Genomic DNA, 19,162 nt, shown 5'->3' on the forward strand with positions numbered 1-19,162 from the left:
TGTATTTTCCAGGTTTTATTTTTGTACAGAAAGAAAATGCAGGGTCCTGCTTTCATCTGAACAAATGGTTGACACCTGGAGAAGAAAAGACAGAATATCCAACATTAGGACACCATCCCTAACCCTACCAGAATCAGTTTGTGAATTATACACAACATACAGTATCTTAGCTAAATGCGCAACAGTCTAGAAACATCCTCAGGGTCAATTCCGCCACCAGTATATTGTCTGACTCAAATGACACCCCATTCCAAATACACTGTACTGCACTTGAACGGAGCCCTATGGGTCCTGGTCAAAAGTAGTGCAAAATTAAGGGAATGTGGTGCCATTTGAGAGGCACATATTTGATAAATTCAGGAAGCCCTTCTCAGACAAATGCCTCGATGTCTTCAACTGAAGAGACACGCTGTTCTGGGGAACTGAACCCAGAGACACAGAACGTGACCCTGACCCAGTGACCCCAGACAGGCTGTGTCCCATTCAGACTCGTCATCGTATCATCACAGAAGGGAAGCGTAAACTAAACAAACTGTGTATCCCACGCTGAGATAAGACGCTTTGAGGGAGCATTTTAAATGAGACAATCATGGGGAGTCCTTTCACTACCACAAGCCTTCTCCACAATTAATACTTCATCAATCTAGATTTAAAAATGATCTCCCAGATTTCATTTGTGGTGTTCCCCAACAATGCACATTTTGAGTCAATCTGGTTAAATTTGGGTCCTGAGGCAAAACCAGTTGAGACTGATTTACAGTACATTTCTACTATACGGTGGCTGGGTTAGTGTTAGGGTATAGTACCTGTCTATGCGGTGGGTACAGGAGTCGGTGGCATGGCTGCTGGGGCTTCTGGCTTGGCCCCCTTCTGCTCAGACACAGGGGTGGAGGGGATAGTCTCGTCTTTGGGCTCCACAATGCTCACATGGTCTGGCAGAGGCTTCTTGGGGCCGATCTTACCACTGGGGTCCCATGGTAACATGATTTTCACCTTGATGCCCAGCACACCTGACAGACAAAAACACATACATGAACACATCAGTGCCTTCTACCCAACAGTTACGCAGAACCATGAAGCATGTAGAATAGAGCATGAGGGTTAGCCTGTGTGTAGAGTAGCAAGAAAGAGGTTGATCATAATATAACTAGACTTAAGTAATTCCTGGCCCTTCTCAGACAAATGCCTCGATGTCTTCAATTGAAAAGACACGCTGCTCTGGGGAACTGAACCCAGAGAAACAGAACGTGTCCCTGACCCAGTGACCGCAGAGACAAACCGTGTCCATTCCGACTCGTCATCGTATCATCACCGAAGGAAAACATTTAATCTTCATAAGCAACAGGCCAAAAATGATACTGTTGATGACTCACCTTGACAGAGCAGAATAATCTAGGGGTAGGGTATAGGGGTTGATTTGGTACTCACCCTGTCGGAGCAGGACGTGGCGTACAGCAGTGTCTACGTAGTAGTTGACTGGGTCTCCACTGTGGATCATCAGGCCGTCAACAAATTTCATTGACTTGGCCCTCTGACCCCTCAGCTTCCCAGAAACCACCACTTCACAACCCTTAGAGCCACTCTCCATGATGAACCTCAGCACACCATAGCAAGCCCTGGAAGAGGGATAGAAGGAGGAAAGGGATGGAAAGAGGGATGGTGAAGGTGGAGAAAAGACAGCGGGTGGGGGAGGGCGAGAGAGGATGAAGGGGAGGGGGGTGTAAGTGAGAAAGAAAATAGTTTTAATACTCATGGCAACTATGAGATCACATCTAACATTATGAGCAATTTTGCTGGCCCTTCTCAGACAAATGCCTCAATGTCTTCAACTGAAGAGACACGCTGCTCTGGGGAACTGAACCCAGAGACACAGAACGTGCCCCTGACCCAGTGACTGCAGAGACCGACTGTCCCATTCCGACTCGTCATCGTATCATCACCGAAGGGAGACATTCTACTTCATATCATGAGAAAGTTCAAGAAAGTGGACTGTAACAGCAGGGGTATGTTCTGCTCAATGGATTCCTAGAGACACTCATGTTAGCATGCTAAGCTAACGAGGGGCTGCCTAAGACAACAGATATAGAACCTGCTTACCTTCCCAAATCCTAACTTGTACCATTACAGAGTGAAACCTGCTCCACTACAGGTTAATGCATAACTGACCATGAAGCAGTGTCTAGGTGCAACATGTTAGAGCTCACAGGCCAGGGTTCGTCTTACCTACGTACAGCCAGTCCTCCCAGCAACTTGTAGCGCAGGGACTCAGCCTGAGCAATGGCACACAGACCACGTGTTGCAACCTTCTCAGCATACAGCTAGAGGGAGAGAGTGGGGAAGTTAACCTTCTACACATACAGAGAGCGGGAGAGGCTACACAGCCTAAAGCTTGAGAGCTTGGTGTGGCTGCTGCAGTGTGATCGCCGCGGGACCACCACAGCAGAGAAGTGTAGCCTCACGATTCACGCCGACTACTTCATACATCGCTGACTACCTTCTTCTTACCCAACTAGCCACCTGACTACCTAACAAGAAAACATCTGAATCCACACATTTCCTATACTGGATTGAGTCCTTCTCAGACAAATGCCTCAATGTCTTCAACTGAAGAGACACGCTGCTCTGGGGAACTGAACCCAGAGACACAGAACGTGTCCCTGACCCAGTGACCACAGAGACAAACCGTGTCCATTCCGACTCGTCATCGTATCATCACTGAAGGAAAGTGGTTCCTGGTTAACAGTCTGGTGCAAAGGCAAAGCTAGAGCTTCTCCAGTCATAGACTACCTTCAGACACACACACTTGAGGTTGGTTGTTGTAAGTTGATTAACACATTTAAAATCATCCCCAATGTGGAATTCACACTTGTTTAAATTTAAACTTCACAATCATATTCCTCTGTCCTCCAGAAGTCAAACCTCTTCTGAACCACAGTTGTCAGCTCCTTGATGTTGGGGTTAGGGAGTATGTTTAATGTTTACACGTAAGCAGCTGTAGTGTGTCCGGTGGATGCATGTCAGTAGTGTGCGATTACCTCCACGTTGCCCTCGGGGAAGCCAAACCTCTTCTGAACAACAGCGGTCAGCTCCCGGATGCGACGGCCCTTCTCTCCCAGAACATTCTGGGTCCTGAAACAACAATAATCCATTTCTAAATGTGCTTTGTATGCAATCAGTGTATTTTGTCTTTCTGAAAGCTCCAGCCGTATCTAACAGGTTTTTAATATTTAAAAATGTTTGAGTTAGTAAACGCAGATTCGTTTGAATGGTGCAGGACAGTAACTGGAAGGCGCCAGTGTTCTCATTGTGATAAACACTTTGGCAAAATGGCTCTTTCTAAAGCAGACCACTTTCGCCAACCCTAACCCACCATATCTTTAACTCGCCACCTAAACAAGATTTTTTGTGTTGAGCAGTTTCACAAGAGACAGTCTAATTTGCACTGGTCTCTGTGGACTAAAATACCACTGTCCAAGAAGGGGAGTGTGGCTAAGATGCATAAGAAACATCTCACTCCAGAATGTTTGGTTATGGTGATTTAAGTTAATGCATTCAATTATTATTAGTCGTTTATCGTTCTCATTATGGGAGTTGACACATTGTTTGCAGAGCTCACAAAACTGGCTACACTTGTGAGAAACATGATTTGTCATTCCATTCACAAGTTGTCAATTTATTGTATTTTGTTTGAAGCGCTACTGTCACATAGAAGTAGGCCCAGGCTACCTGACCTGTGCCTAAATGTAGGCCATAAATGTGGCCATCTGCGAATGTCTGATAGTTAGGACAATCCGAAACTCACCACCACTAATGAGCTACGGAGCTTCTCAAAGTAATGTTCTACACCTCAAAACTAAATCCGTTTTCAAATCCATTGAGGAACTATTGTCATTCTCGATGCATTAGAAAAATATTTACAGGTCTCTCCCTTTTGATAACCACTCGCCATGAAAGGGAAAAATGTAAAGCTCTGATCTGGTATTTTATGACGTTTCGACTGGATTACTTCTTATTCCTTTCACAAATAGTGGACAGACACCGCTGTAGGCTAGCACCTTCTGGTGAACACAGTCGATACAATGTTTCAAGTTCTTTCAGAAATGCCATGACCAGCCATGTGATTTATAGGGTATTTTCTGCCAGCATTCTGTAATGTTTTTATTTATTTGCTTTATGTAGGCTACTTTTTAACATAGTTGGCAATATAAGTTAATTTTAGATTTCAATTAGATAGAACTTTGATTAACCAAATGATAATGATTTTGAGAGAAAGACCATAATAAAATAAATTAAACTGTTACACAAAAATCACAACTCATATTCAAAATGGAAATGGTTGCCAACCTATTACCGGCAACTTCAGGAGCATAATGGCAAAATCTGCGGGGCCGGCAGCAGGAGGATGGTCGGGAACAGGGTTCTTAATTATTTAATCAAACAGCATGCTTAAAGCATCAGACAAGCTCAGTAGATAGTTGATTTTATTAAAAGACATGGGGTGTGTCTATATGGTCAACATTTACAAGGCCCCATGGTCCTCCAATAATCGGTATCGGCGTTGAAAAATCACAATCGGTCGACCTCTAGTCCACATCACAACAAACATGGTCCAAGCTCAACAAGATGGTCGGGAAGTGGGCACAACAAAACTTACACACACACACACACCCCCCCCCCCAGGAGACAAACGATTTAGCATGTGTCCTCAAAGGGTTCTACAGCTGCACCATCCAGAGCTGGGGCCAAGCTTCCTGCCATCCAGGGCCTCTATACCAGTGTGTCAGAGCTTCTATTTGCAATCCATAAGACTCCTGAACACCTAATCAAATGGCTACCCATACTATTTGCATTGCACCCCACACCGCTGCTACTGTTGTTATCATCAATGTGCCACCTCACATTGACTCTGTACCAGTACCCCCTGTATATTGTCCCACTATTGTTATTTTACTGGTGCTCTTTAATTACCGCTTACTTTTATTTCTTATCCATATTTTTTATTACTGCATTGTTGGCTCATATGTAAGCATTTCACTGTAAGGTTGTTGTATTAGGCGCATGTGACAATTTAATTTGATTTTGAAATACAACCAAGTTCTATTTTAGCACCTGCATTCCTTAGTACTTGTTAGCATTTTGTAATCATTATGGGACATACTTTCGGCTTGCGTTTGGGAAAAAATTGCCCCCTTGTGTGCACTACCGGTAATACAGTATATCCCGGCATGGCACGGTATAAAAATCTGGATACCGCCCAATCCTACCACTTACACAAATTAATTATACTACCAACAATCAACCTTTTAAAGCCTGAATAACACCACTAGCTACCAACATACCAGTAACGTTACCTTGTGGCCAGGATTATGATCTCGGTCCTGGTCGGGGTCACACGCACCTCCACACCGGAATACCCATCCTCCGCAAGCTCGCGCGTCAGGAACTCGTTCAGCTCGGCTTTGAAGATTCCGTCCGCGACAAACTAACGAAGGATAACACAAGGTTGTAGGGAACATGCTTGTAGTCACATAGCCAATAGTGAACGTGCATCATTGGCCAACAAGTTACAGAGCTGGTGAACTGTAACGTTAGCGCCAAAGTTAAAATAAAGTATCCTGCCACAGGTGTGACTAACATTAGCCAACTAGACACTGACCACTAATCTAGACATCACTTCAACAGAGTTGTAACTAAATTATTTTAATGGTGATTTTCTGGTTATGGGTACTCGCTAGCACGGTATAAAAGGCAACCCGTGACACGTTCACTAGCGGAGTGAGGATTCCTGTACCCGTAGCTAGTATCTGTGGTAATCCTCTTTAGTCTAGGGGACGAGGACGCCGAGCAATACTACAACCAACTCCGTATTCATACTGCTAACACATGTCATCCGAATTTGTTACAAATGCATCCGCTATAAAGAACATTTTGAGACGAAATGTGAACTGACCTTCCTCTTCTTTGAGATTTGAACAGCCATCTTACTGGAGGCCGCTGACAGGAAAGAATTTGTTAAGGAACCGGAAGTATATTTATACCAAGAATTGCGTATTCCGTCGACACTTGATGACGATGTGTTGGGAGCTTTCAAAAAAAATAATACTAGTAGCTACCGTTAGCTAAACAACGAACGTTAACTTCGTTGGAAATGGCAGCACATCTCAAAAAGCGAGTTTACGAACAATTATCAGAAGTTGTCCAGGTTGGTAGACCATGATTACGGAAAAAAACGAAACATTCACCTTTAACCAACGTTGTTCTTTCAATAATAGCAAGCCAGCTAGCTAACGTTAGACTGCGTCTGAGTGTTTCGTAGCTAGCTAACAATAACAACACCGAGTTGTTGATAACATCATGCATCCTATTTTATTAACTTTAGCTAGATATAGATATTATATTGGCCTCATAGAAAAGCTGGGTCACAGGGATCTGAGCAAATGGCCAGTGGTAGCTAGTTATGCTGGCTGGTGTACAATTGCAATCTTGTTCTAGCCTGTGTCCCAGTCTGTTTCTGTTATGATCATGCAAAGGACAGCAATATAGTGGGGAGGAGCACAAATCGATCTGGGCTAGCTTTGTCTAGATCCTAGCTATAGTTCGATCCCTACAGCTTTAGATATGCCGTTTAGCTATCCAGATCCGTATCATCTCATATCACAAAATGAAAAAGAAAAGGTAATCCATTGTCTCTGTTGATCAACAGCTTCCCCAAGAGGAGGCTCCAGCCAAGAAGCTCCGTCTGACCAAACCAATTAAGTCTGCAGCGCTGCACATTGACCTGTGTAAGGCCCCCAACCCCACTGATATCTTGTAGTACCTGCTGCACTTTGCCCGCAGCTCCGTGGAGGCAGAGTGTGTGGAAGGGGTGGTACGCATACTGCTGGAACACTACTACAAGGTATGGTGTCTTGGCTTTAATCCTTTCATCTCTCCTTCCATCCCTCCATCTTCTCCTTCTGTCCTTTCTCTTCTCTTTCTATCTATCCGTCATCTCTCTCCCTTCTCTTCCTCCTGGGACACTATTACAAAGTAAAGCAACCCTCATATCCCTAGCTGCTCTTAGCAATGTGGGTGTATTTACATACACTAGCGTTGCTTTCAGTTGTATTGGGTTGCACAAAAACAGTCAGCGGAAAGACAGAAGTTCAATAAAATATAATGTCAACGTACTGTGCCAACATACTCGCTGCTTACCTTATGTCAAAATAAAAGTCCTGCACATGCGCCATATGTGGACAAAAAAGGAATAACTTGTGGGGGACTTTTATTTTGACATGAGAAATGCAGATTAGAAGTGGGTCTTCTACAGACCCACGTTTGGAAAGTCTGTTTAGTAATACAATCTTTTAGATATTTTGTCAAATTCCCCCTGTCATAATGACCAACCTTCCTGCCCACCGGCACAGTAAGTAGAAATGGAATTGTATTTAACTTCTGGCTTCCCGCAAACTGTTTTTGGGCAACCCAATACAATTGAAAGCAACGCTAGTGTATGGAAATAGGCCCGCGTTGCCAAGAGCAGCTATCCTCTCCCCTCCTTCCATGGTCCCTCCTTTCTCCCCTCCTTTTATCCTTTCTGCCTCTCCTTCTTCCATCCCTTCTTTCCCTCACCTTGCTCCTGTCTCTTGCTCCTGAATCTCTCTCATACCTCTTTTTCATCCCTCTCTCGCTCATCCTCCTCTCTCGCTCATCCCCCTTGCTCATCGATCTCGCTCATCGATCTCTCTCATCCCTCTTGCTCATCGATCTCTCTCATCCCTCTTGCTCATCCTCCTCTCTCTCAGCACCTGTCAGACACATATTTCGGCATGAGGAATAAATGCCTGCAACTCCTGAGTTGCCTGGGAAATGTGGACACGCCCCTAAATAAAGACGGACAGGTATTGGTTCCAGCTATGATTGGGGGCGGTGCTTCAGGTGTGTATATTTATTTGCGTTAACCAGGGTAGTTGAGTCAACAACAAAAAATATTCACTACATAACATGTTTATACTTAATTTAACCAGACTAGTCCCCTCATCACATCACCATGTCTGTGAGAGATGTGTGTGGGATGTGCACAAGTAGTGTGTTATCAGTGACTATTTTCCACTCTCCCTTCCAGGGGTGTCTGGCGCAGTGTGTGTGAGAGATGCACAGAGCGTCATCAGTGACTACTTTTCTGACCAGGACCCAAGGGTGCGCACGGCGGCCATCAAAGCCATGGTATGACCTCACTTGCTCCTGTTATGTCCCAATATACATACAGTTGAAGTCGGAAGTTTATATACACCTTAGCCAAATACATTTAAACTCAGTTTTTCACAATTCCTTACATTTAAACCTAGTAAAAATTCCCTGTCTTAGGTCAGTTAGGATCACCACTGTATTTTAAGAATGTGAAATGCCAGAATAATAGTAGAGAGTGATTTATTTCAGCTTTTATTTCTTTCATCACATTCCCAGTGGGTCAGAAGTTTACATGCACTCAATTAGTATTTGGTAGCATTGCCTTTAAATTAACTTGGCTCAAATGTTTTCGGGTAGCCTTCCACAAGCTTCCCACAATAACTCGGGTGAATTTTGGCCCATTCCTCCTGACCGAGCTGTTGTAACTGAGTCAGGTTTGTAGGCCTCCTTGCTCGCACACACTTTTTCAGTTCTGCCCACAAATGTTCTATAGGGCAAGCCATTTTGCCACAACTTTGGAAGTATGCTTGGGGTCATTGTCCACTTGGAAGACCCATTTGCAACCAAGCTTTAACTTCCTGACTGATGTCTTGAGATGTTGCTTCAATATATCCACACAATTTTGCTTCCTCATGATGACATCTATTTTCTGAAGTGCACTAGTCCCTCCTGCAGCAAAGCACCCCCACAACATGATGCTGCCACCCCCGTGCTTCACGGTTGGGATGGTGTTCTTCGGCTTGCAAGCCTTCCCCTTTTTCCTCCAAACATAACAATGGCCATTATGGCCAAACAGTTCTATTTTTGTTTCATCAGACCAGAAGACATTGCTCCAAAAAGTACAGACTTTGTCCTCGTATGCAGTTGCAAACTGTAGTCTGGCTTTTTTATGGTGGTTTTGGAGCAGTGGCTGCTTCCTTGCTGAGTGGCCTTTCAGGTTATGTCGATATAGGACTTGTTTTACTGTGGATATAGATACTTTTGTACCGGTATCCTCCAGCATCTTCACAAGGTTCTTTGTTGTTCTGGGATTGATTCGCACTTTTCGCACCAAAGTACGTTCATCTCAAGAAGACAGAAAGCGTCTCCTTCCTGAGCGGTATGACGGCTGTGTGGTCCCTTGGTGTTTATACTTGTGTACTATTGTTTGTAGAGATTAACAGATTTCCCCCAAGGATGAACCAGACTCATGGAGGTCTACAATTTATTTTCTGGGTTCTTGGCTGATTTCTTTTGCTTTTCCCATTATGTCAAGCATAGAGGCACGGAGTTTGAAGGTAGGCCTTGAAATACATCCACAGGTACACCTCCAATTGGCTCAAATTATGTAAATTAGCCTATCAGAAGCTTCTAAAGCCATGACATCATTTTCTAGAATTGTCCAGGCTGTTTAAAGGCACAGTCAACTTAGTGTATGTAAACTTCTGACCCACTGGAATTGTGATACAGTGAAATAATCTGTCTGTAAACAATTGCTGGGAAAATTACTTGTGTCATGCACAAAGTAGATAAGAGCACCAAATCCATGATGCATTGTGGGTAAATTGTGACTGACAGGCTGATCTACAAATAATAATGAGTGCTTATTTGTGATGTAAGTCAATTTGTAGATCAGTCAGTCAGCAGTCGCCTGAAATGTTGGCTGCAATGTCAGACAAGCCCAACACTACACACTGAACACAAACTCACTGATGAAAACAGCTGTGCGATGGTGACTAAAAGTGTCATCTGCCTATTCCGTCGTCCAATGAGCAAGTCCGCCTGGTCGACGACTCGTTTGGGAAGATCAGTCACGTGGTCTCTGATGGATCCTGGGTAGTCAGGGTGCAGGCCGCCAAAACACTGGTGTGTACACACACACACACACACACAAACCATTCTTTCACATCTTACTTTTCAGATAGTCATGGCTCTCCTTTCCTAACACTCCTCTCATCCCTCTCCTCTCTTCCTCAGGGTAACATGTTGCAAGTCAGTCCTCACTTCCTTGAGCAGACTCTGGACAAGAAACTGATGTCAGACCTCAGGGTACGTACAGTGTGTGTGTGTGTGTGTAAAATGTCTCTTCAGAGGAAGCATACAGCATTTTATTTGTCATTTATTTCTAATAACGTATATTTCAGAGGAAATATACGGCTCACAAGAAGGCCAAGGAGCTCTTTGTAATCTAGATGTAATGTAATACAGTATATACTGTATGTAATGTAATCTGTATGTAGTGTAATCTATACATATTGTTATCTACACTAAACAAAAAAATAAACAGTCCGTTCAATGTTTCATGAGCTGACATATAAGATCCCAGAACTTTTTCATATATATATGCACAAAGCTTATTTCTCAAAAGAAATGTGCACAAGTTTGTTTACATACCTGTTAAAGCATTTCTCCTTTGCCAAGATAATCTATCCACCAAATGTGAAGTCCAAAATGGACAAAGGGGGCGTTGTTGGGGCTGTGTTTCTGGACCTAAGGAAGGCTTTTGATACTGTTAACCATGAGATTCTCATCACAAAATTGTCCAAGTTCAACTTTTCCCCCCGATGCCTTGAGATGGATGAGATCATACCTTGAAGGCAGAACTCAGTGTGTCAGAGTGAGCAATGAGCTGTCGTGGGCGTGATGTGGGCGTGCCCCAGGGTCAATACTGGGGCCCCTCCTGTTCAGCCTGTACATTAATGATCTGCCTTCTGTCTGTACTGGGTCTGAAGTTCAAATGTATGCAGATGATACAGTGATATATGTGCATGCAAAGACCAAACAACAAGCTGCACAAGAACTCACTACTGTAATGGTCCAGGTTACAAAGTGACTCGTGTTTGCATCTCAATGTGAAAAAAACTGTTTGCATGTTCTTCACAAAGAGGGCAACAGATGCTACTGAGCCAGATGTCTTTGTGTCAGGGGAGAAGCTTCAGGTGGTACCTGATTTTAAGTACCTATCTGATTTTAAGTACCCTAATACTTGATTCCAACCTCTTTTAAAAAGCATGTGAAAAAGGTCATTCAGATAACCAAATTCAACCTAGCTAATTTCCGATTTATACGAAATTGTTTGACTACAGAGGTAGCAAAACTGTACTTCAAATCTATGATACTCTCCCACTTAACATACTGCTTGACTAGTTGGGCCCAAGCTTGCTGTACAACATTAAAACCAATTAAGTCTGTCTACAAACAGGCTCTCAAAGTGCTTGATTGGAAGCCCAATCGCCATCATCATTGTCACATTCTTAGAAAGCATGAGCTCTTGAGTTGGGAAAATCTTGTGCAATACACCGACGCATGTCTTGTATTCAAGATCCTAAATGGCCTGGCTCCCCCTCCACTCAGTATTTTTGTTAAACAGAAAACCCAAACATATGGCAGCAGATCCACAAGGTCTGCCATGAGAAGTGACTGTATAGTTCCCTTAATGCAGTGGGTGGCCACACCAGATACTGACTGTTACGTTTGATTTTGACCCCCCCACCCCCGCGTTCAGGGACACATTATTACATTTTTGTTAGTCACATGTCTGTGGAACTTGTTCAGTTTATGTCACAGTTGTTGAATCTTGTTATGTTCATACAAATATGTTTTCTGAAAATAAATGCAGTTGACAGTGAGAGGATGTTTCTTTTTTTCGCTGCGTTTATAATATATATGTACGTGTGTGTTATCTATATTTCAGAGGAAACGTATTGCTCATGAGCGGGCCAAGGAGCTCTATGCGTCTGGTGAGTTCTCCTCGGGGAGGAAATGGGCTGATGATGCTCCCAAGGAGAAGGTGGACACCTCCGCTGTCAACCTGATCGCCTCGGGGGCCTGCGGAGCCTTTGTACACGGACTGGAGGACGAGATGTACGGTAAGTGCGTGTGTATCGGCAAGGGTGTGTGTGTGTCAGTGTTTGTGTTTGTGGGATGCCTCTGTGTGTGGTGTGATGTTTATTTAATTTTCTCCAGTGTAAAGGCTATTAGAGGGAGAGAGAGTGTTGTGTGTGTGTGTGTAAATGATAATGTGCCTGTGTGTTTTTTATCTGTAGAGGTGCGTATTGCTGCTGTGGATGCCTTCTCTGCTCTCGCCCAATCATCTGCCAGCTTTGCTGAGATGTGCCTGGACTCCCTGGTTGACATGTTTAACGATGAGATTGAGGCGGTCAGGCTGCAGTCCATCCACGTCCTCAGACAGATCTCTACTAACACCCTGAGAGAAGACCAGCTGGATACTGCACTGGCTGTACTAGAGGTAATACACACACCAACACAGATATGGAGACATACACACACACACACACACAGATTCTCACATGCACGCACCAACACACACACGCATGCGCACACACACACTTTTCACACTTGCAAGGTGAAAGAAGAACATTTCTAAATGATAAAATATATATATTTTTTATGGATAATAATAAACAACTGAAATGTGTAACCTGTGTAGGACTCGTCTCGTGACATCAGAGAGGCGCTACATGAGTTGCTGTGTTTCACCAATGTGTCGACTAAAGAGTGTATCCAACTGGCTCTGCTGGAGCTGTTGAAAAATCTCACCAAGTACCCCACTGACCGCAACTCTGCCTGGAAGTAAGTAAGTAAGTGTGTGTGTGTGTGTGCGTGCGTGCGTCAATTTGCAAGTGATTCAATAAAAAGCTTTTACAAGTCAACACTCTCTCTTATCTTCATTGCTATCTTTCTCTTCATCTCTCCCCCTCTCAATCTCTCTAGGTGTCTAAAGTTTCTAGTTTGTCGTCATCCTACCCTGGTATTACCGCTGGTTCCAGAGCTGCTCAGTACTCACCCTTACTTCCACACCCCTGAACCAGACATGGACGACCCTGCCTGTATCCTACACACACACACCCCCCTATACCTATTGTGTGGTCCTGACCTAGCGTAACAGCTATTGCAGTGTTGGTGCTGGTGTTCAACGCAGCTCAGTCTTGTTCCACCATGACAGCTCTGTTCTCAGACCACACATTTAGACATTACACCTACGGGACAGCCTCTCTCACCTAGTACCTCCTCTCAGGGTAAGACACACACACCCCTTTCAGACAGTAGACCCATGCTGAGACCCACTATGTTGTAATGTATGTGTGTGTGTAGTTACCAGGGAGGAAGCAGGCCCCAGGTGGGAGTGGTATAGAAGGTTCCAGGAGTGTGGAGTCTGCTCAGCTGTTCCTCCAACAGAGTCAGAGCAGAGTTAGCGCCATACAAAACCTACTGGACCCCGGGGCTCAGGACCTGCTAAACTTTACTATCAGGTACATATACACACACACACATACTATCAAAACATTAAAAACACATTTTGAAGTGACTATTTTGTGTGTGTGTGTCTCAGAGATCTACAGAGACTGGGTGAGCTACAGACAGAGCTGGCAGGGGCTGCTGACTTTTTTGCCACCTACCTCCGCTGCCAACTACTGCTCACCAAGGTGTCTCTGGATAGACATATTTGAAATGGAAGGGATACAGGCAGTTGGGAGATATGGGTTGAAGGGGGATTGAACCCCGGTCTCCAGTGGGAAGAGGAGCACATACACGGAGTGTACAAAGCATTAGGAACACCTTCCTAATATTGAGTTGCACCTCCTTTTGCCCTCAGAACAGGCTCAATTCATTGGGCATGGACTCTACAAGGTGTCAAAAGTGTTCCACAGGGATGTTGGCCCATGTTGACTCCAATGCGTCCCACAGTTGTCAAGTTGGCTGGATGTCCTTTGGGTGGTGAACATCGTAGATACACACGGGAAACTGTTGAGTGTGAAAAACCCAGCAACGTTGCCGTTCTTGACACACACAAACCGGTGAACCTGGCACCTACTACCATACCCCGTTCTTTTGTCTTCCCCATTCACCCTCTGAATGGCACACATACACAATCCATGTCTCAATTGTCTCAAGGCTTAACAATCCTTCTTTAACCTGTCTCCTCCCCTTCATCTACACTGATTGAAGTGGATTTAACAAGTGACATCAATAAGGGTCACCTGGTCAGTCTGTCAAGGAAAGAGCAAGTGTTTTGTACACTCAGTGTGTATGTGTCTTCAGCCGGTGGCATTAACCCTAGACAGTAATGTGATATGCAGAGCTTTGTGTATATAATGTCATGTTGTGTGTTTGTAGATGCTGGAGGAGACGTATAAACTGGTGTTCCTATATAATGGTCTGGAGAACAGACGTGGCCACCATACACCATGTCAGACTACAGGCTAAGGCCTTACAGCGAGTTCTGACTGCCCGTACTAGGCGAGGGTTAGTACACACACAAACACCTCCACCGTCCATGTCTATAACTGTCAAGCAGCTCAACCCCTCTCATCTCTCTGCAGAGTTGAACCTCTCATCAGTGTCTGAGAAGTTCCTTCAGGAGGTGGAATCCTTTCAGAGGTATATTATCTCCTTTTTTTAATCATCATTTCATCTACCAATTATTTAATGTATTTTATTTCATAAACATTTGATATTGTTGAAAACAAAAAAGACAGAATATTTGTCCTATAAAAGAAAAGAAGCAGAAACCGATGCATTTGTAATTAATTGGGCAACTGAATTGTTGTTTTAATTTATCGCCACATGGTGGCAACATTGACCTTGCAGAAAGCACACCCTTTTCTTTTGGTATTCTGATGAATCCTAACCTCTATGCCTCCAGGCTGTTTGTGGTGGAGCTGCCCCACCTCCAGGAAAGTTTTGTGGGGAAGCTGTTGGATGTGAGTCCCAGGCTGTCGGCCTGCAAGCCTGGAGAACTGGTCAAGATTCTTCAGACCACACTGAGACAGAGTGGCTTCTTAAACCTTCAATTTCCTAAACAGGTACACAGAACACATACATACACACACAGGTATTTGACCCAGGTGTGGTTTGTATTGGTTGGCAGGTCCAGCGTGCATCAGCGACCATCATTGAGCGTGGAGCGACAGCAGCATTGAAGGCCTCCAGCCAGCAGAGGGTGCCACTGAGGGAACCATTCCCTTCAGCAAACCTGTCAAGGTCTTCATCATGCCCAAACCTGCCTGCCGCTGACAAACACACCTCTTTAAACATCCATCTCCCTTTCCCTATCCTCTTCCTCTAGTCTTTTCTATCTTGTCTGTTGTCTTCTCCCTCTCCCACCCCTGACCTGCTTCTCCTCAGCCATTGGTGCAGACTCAAAGCTGGTCCTTCCTTACTGTGTTCATTTTTACAAAACAATATATTTGTTAGTGGCTGGCTGACTAGCTGACTGGCCTTTATTCTCAACTAGAATGAGAATGCGTCCCAAATAGGTCCCTATTCCATATATAGTGCACTACTTTTGACTACTGTAAAGGGAATAGGGTGCCATTTGGAATTCCGCACGAGACTAAGCCAGAGTATCACTGAGGTCACCTGTCTGATCTATGTGTTGCTATTCCTAGTTGCTATAGTTAAGGACAAACTTTTTTTGAATGACAATAAATGAAACCAGATGGTATGTGGTATGATTTCATCAGCAGGTAGAGTGGAAGACGCCACCCACCTTGGCTCCCTGGCCAACCAGGTTGTTGTATTCTGTGATGGCCTTCACGGTCTGCAGCACCCTCAGTTCCACTCCTCGCTGTCACACAAAGTCCACAGTTGAGGAAGGGACCTTTTTAAAGAGAGCGTGTTCAACATTGCAGCTGACTTTAAAAGACAAATTCCACCTGAAAACTATCATTTTGTTTTTGTTTCATTAATCCATTGTTGACAAGCGAAACAACATTTTTTCAAGATACGTAACATTTCCAAATACATAAATCATTCCCTTATGATGCAATTTGTATCATATTTTGCTGCGGGGATGATTTCTGTATTTTGAAAGTTAAATCGAATAAAAACAATTGTGTGTCTTCACATGCGCTGAATACAACAGGTTACACCTTACAGTGAAATGCTTACAAGCCCTTAACCAACAATGCAGTTTTAAGAAAATCCCCCCCCCCAAAAAAAAGTAAGAGATGAGAATAACAAATAATTAAAGAGCAAATAACAATAGCGGGGCTATATACAGGAGGTACAGGTACAGAGCCAATGTGCGGGGGCACTGGTGTCGAGGTAATTGAGGTAATATGCACATGTAGGTAGAGTTATTAAAGTGACTGCATAGGTAATAACAGAGAGTATCAGCAGCGTAGAAGAGGGTGGGGGGAAGGGCAATGCAAATAGTCTGGGTTGACATTTGACTAGCTGTTCAGGAGTCTTATGGCTTGGGGGTAGAAGCTATTTAGAAGCCTCTTGGACCTAGACTTGGCACTCCGGTACCGCTTGCCGTGCGGTAGCAGAGAGAACAGTCTATGACTAGGGTGGCTGGAGTCTGACCATTTTTAGGGCCTTCCTCTGACACCGCCTGGTATAGAGGTCCTGGGTGGCAGGGAGCTTGACCCCGGTGATGTACCGCAGTCGGAGGCCGAGCAGTTGCCATACCAGGCAGTGATGCAACCCGTCAGGATGCTCTCGATGGTGCAGCTGTAAAACCTTTTGAGGATCTGAGGACCCATGCAAAATCTTTTCAGTGTCCTGAAGGGGAATAGGTTTTGTCGTGCCCTCTTCACAACTGTCTTGGGGTGCTTGGACCATGTTAGTTTGCTGGTGATGTGGACACCAAGGAACTTGAAGCTCTCCACCTGCTCCACTACAGCCCAGTCGATAAGAATGGGGGTGCTCGGTCCTCCTTTTCCTGTAGTCCACAATCATCTCCTTTGTCTTGATCACGTTGAGGGAGAGGTTGTTGTCCTTGCACCACAAGGTCAGGTCTATGACCTCCCTATAGGCTGTCTCATCATTGTTGGTGATCAGGCCTACCATGCAATCCGGATCCAGTTGCAGAGAGAGGGGTTTAGTCCCAGGGTCCTTAGCTTAGTGATGAGCTTTGAGGGCACTATGGTGTTGAACTCTGAGCTGTAGTCAATGAATAGCATTCTCACATAGGTGTTCCTTTTATCCAGGTGTGAAAGGGCAGTGTGGAGTGCAATAGAGATGGCATCATCTGTGGATCTGTTGGGGCGGTATGCAAATTGGAGAGGGTCTAGGGTTTCTGGGATAATGGTGGTGATGTGAGCGATGACCAGCCTTTTCAAAGCATTTCATGGCTACAAACGTGAGTGCTACGGGTCGGTAGTCATTTAGGTAGGTTACTTTAGTGTTCTTGGGCACAGGGACTATGGTGGTCTGCTTGAAACATGTTGGTATTACAGACAGGGAGAGGTTGAAAATGTCAGTGAAGACACTTGCCAGTTGGTCAGCGCATGCTCAGAGTACACGTCCTGGTAACACATCTGGCCCTGCGGCCTTGTGAATGTTGACCATATAGACACACCCCTGACCTGTTTAAAGGTCTTACGCACATCGGCTGCGGAGAGCGTGATCACACAGTCGTCCGGAACAGCTGGTGCTCTCATGCATGTTTCAGTGTTACTTGCCTAGAAGTTATTTAGCTCGTCTGGTAGGCTCGTGTCAATGGGCAGCTCTTGGCTGTGCTTCCCTTTTGTAGTCTGTAATAGTTTGCAAGCCCTACCACATCCGACTGGCGTCGGAGCCGGTGTAGTACGACTCGATCTTAGTCTTGTATTGATGCTTTGCCTGTTTGATGGTCCGTCGGAGGGCATAGCGGGATTTCTTAAAAGCTTCCGGATTAGAGTCCCGCTCCTTGAAAGCGGCAGCTCTAGCCTAGCTAGAGTGCGAATGTTGCCTGTAATCCATGGCTTCTGGTTGGGGTATGTACGTACAGTCGTCCAAATAAGCCCAAGAAGTGAGGAATTTTTGTATGGAGGTCAATTCGTTTTTAATTTGGTCAACAAAAAATGGAATTGCTAATTTGCTACGTGAGGCTTATTTGATTGTAAGTCATTTTTGTAATGTTTAAGTTGTTACGAATGCAGTGATAAGTGGACGCCTGTGGCATATCGGCAACTTACCCAAAAATGACTATATTGTAGTTGTCCCTGTTGTCATAGAGATATATAGAGGACTCATCATGGATTTAATCCATTTTAGCATGGACATTGCCATTTGAAGGCTTCCAACATGTTAAAGTAGTCAACTGGGTGGGGATTCCTATGAGTTGGGAAGAAAAATCAGTCAATGAAGAAACATATTGTACTACTTTATAAAGGAGATTGCCATTGAGGCAATGTCTATTGCTGTCAGATGCTATAATGGCACAGAAACAAAGATGAGTCCTCTATATATCTCTATGGGCTATTATTCACACGTATCTGCGCTCTTATTGGTTAGAATAGTCCCACCTACCTTCCATCTTTGAGGACATTTATTTCCATTGTTAGATTGGTCATTCTAATATCTTGTCAATATAATAAACATTTTCGGGGTAAATGTGTATGGCTAGGGAAAGTCTGTGTGTATGGGTCCAGGCCTAGGGACATACCTGCAGTGCCTCACTCATGCCCTGCCCGATGACCAGCGTCTCCACCCCCTTCTGAAGTACCTCCTCCAGATCTGCAGGCTGCACTCCAGGGTGATGCTACACACAAAGTGTGTAGTGACATTATTGTATGTAGTGAGTGACATTATCATCAAATAAGGTGCAGCCCATGTCCATCTCTATGTGCTGTCCGTCCTATTATCATCAGAACTTACGTCCGTCTCAGTCTCTCCAGTCCCAGGCGCGGCTTCCCCCGGGCCACACCTTATAGGAAGAGGAGCAGCCCTTCACCTTCATGTGTCTCCAGGAAGGGGAAGCGATCTCTGGTGACGACATAGGGCATGTGTTGTGTCTCAGGTGCTGTAGGCACATTTGGAAACAAATGCAGCGTTTTTAATCTAAAAAGTGGCCTAGCAACAGGAGGCTTGCCGGTTTTGAATCCCAACAGAAACATCTGCTGGGGAATAAACCAGGAACCGGAGGGTACTATCCATGGCTCACAGGGGCTGCCCTGCTCAAACCTCTCCAATCTGTGTGTTGGTGTGTCTTTCAGACGGGTTGTCAACTTGAGAGCAATGCTGCAAGAAATATGGATATATAAAGTATTCTAATAAAACA

At 44.6% G+C, this 19,162-nt stretch overlaps 2 protein-coding genes and 4 non-coding genes across 6 annotated transcripts; 1 reads left to right on the top strand and 5 right to left on the bottom strand.

Annotated features, from left to right (window-relative positions):
- LOC139385472 (small ribosomal subunit protein uS3-like) lies at positions 1 to 6,739 on the bottom strand. The gene is made up of 7 exons (XM_071130532.1): positions 5,951 to 6,739; positions 5,352 to 5,482; positions 3,036 to 3,129; positions 2,224 to 2,318; positions 1,429 to 1,616; positions 807 to 1,010; positions 1 to 75 (listed from the first exon to the last, which is right to left on the bottom strand). Exons 1-6 carry the CDS (start codon positions 5,978 to 5,980, stop codon positions 811 to 813), a joined length of 738 nt encoding a protein of 245 aa, XP_070986633.1. The 5' UTR covers positions 5,981 to 6,739; the 3' UTR covers positions 1 to 75; positions 807 to 810.
- LOC139386456 (small nucleolar RNA SNORD15) lies at positions 366 to 512 on the bottom strand. Its single transcript, XR_011629055.1, has one exon. It is a non-coding gene; the product is annotated as a small nucleolar RNA SNORD15 (small nucleolar RNA).
- On the bottom strand, positions 1,170 to 1,317 carry LOC139386446 (small nucleolar RNA SNORD15). The gene has a single exon (XR_011629046.1). It is a non-coding gene; the product is annotated as a small nucleolar RNA SNORD15 (small nucleolar RNA).
- Positions 1,799 to 1,945, bottom strand: LOC139386445 (small nucleolar RNA SNORD15). The gene has a single exon (XR_011629045.1). It is a non-coding gene; the product is annotated as a small nucleolar RNA SNORD15 (small nucleolar RNA).
- LOC139386443 (small nucleolar RNA SNORD15) lies at positions 2,574 to 2,721 on the bottom strand. Its single transcript, XR_011629044.1, has one exon. It is a non-coding gene; the product is annotated as a small nucleolar RNA SNORD15 (small nucleolar RNA).
- LOC139385438 (integrator complex subunit 4-like) lies at positions 6,619 to 15,616 on the top strand. Its single transcript, XM_071130487.1, has 15 exons — positions 6,619 to 6,675; positions 6,815 to 6,898; positions 7,785 to 7,917; positions 8,105 to 8,205; positions 9,892 to 10,014; positions 10,126 to 10,197; positions 11,843 to 12,017; positions 12,195 to 12,397; positions 12,599 to 12,741; positions 12,883 to 13,050; positions 13,502 to 13,595; positions 14,287 to 14,341; positions 14,493 to 14,550; positions 14,816 to 14,975; positions 15,041 to 15,616. The coding sequence occupies exons 1-15, from the start codon at positions 6,619 to 6,621 to the stop codon at positions 15,236 to 15,238; spliced, it is 1,824 nt and encodes a 607-aa protein (XP_070986588.1). The 3' UTR covers positions 15,239 to 15,616.
- The last annotated feature ends 3,546 nt before the right edge of the window (positions 15,617 to 19,162 follow it).

The sequence above is a fragment of the Oncorhynchus clarkii genome, chromosome 27 (genome assembly GCF_045791955.1).
Source record: "Oncorhynchus clarkii lewisi isolate Uvic-CL-2024 chromosome 27, UVic_Ocla_1.0, whole genome shotgun sequence".
Taxonomy (NCBI): domain Eukaryota; kingdom Metazoa; phylum Chordata; class Actinopteri; order Salmoniformes; family Salmonidae; genus Oncorhynchus; species Oncorhynchus clarkii.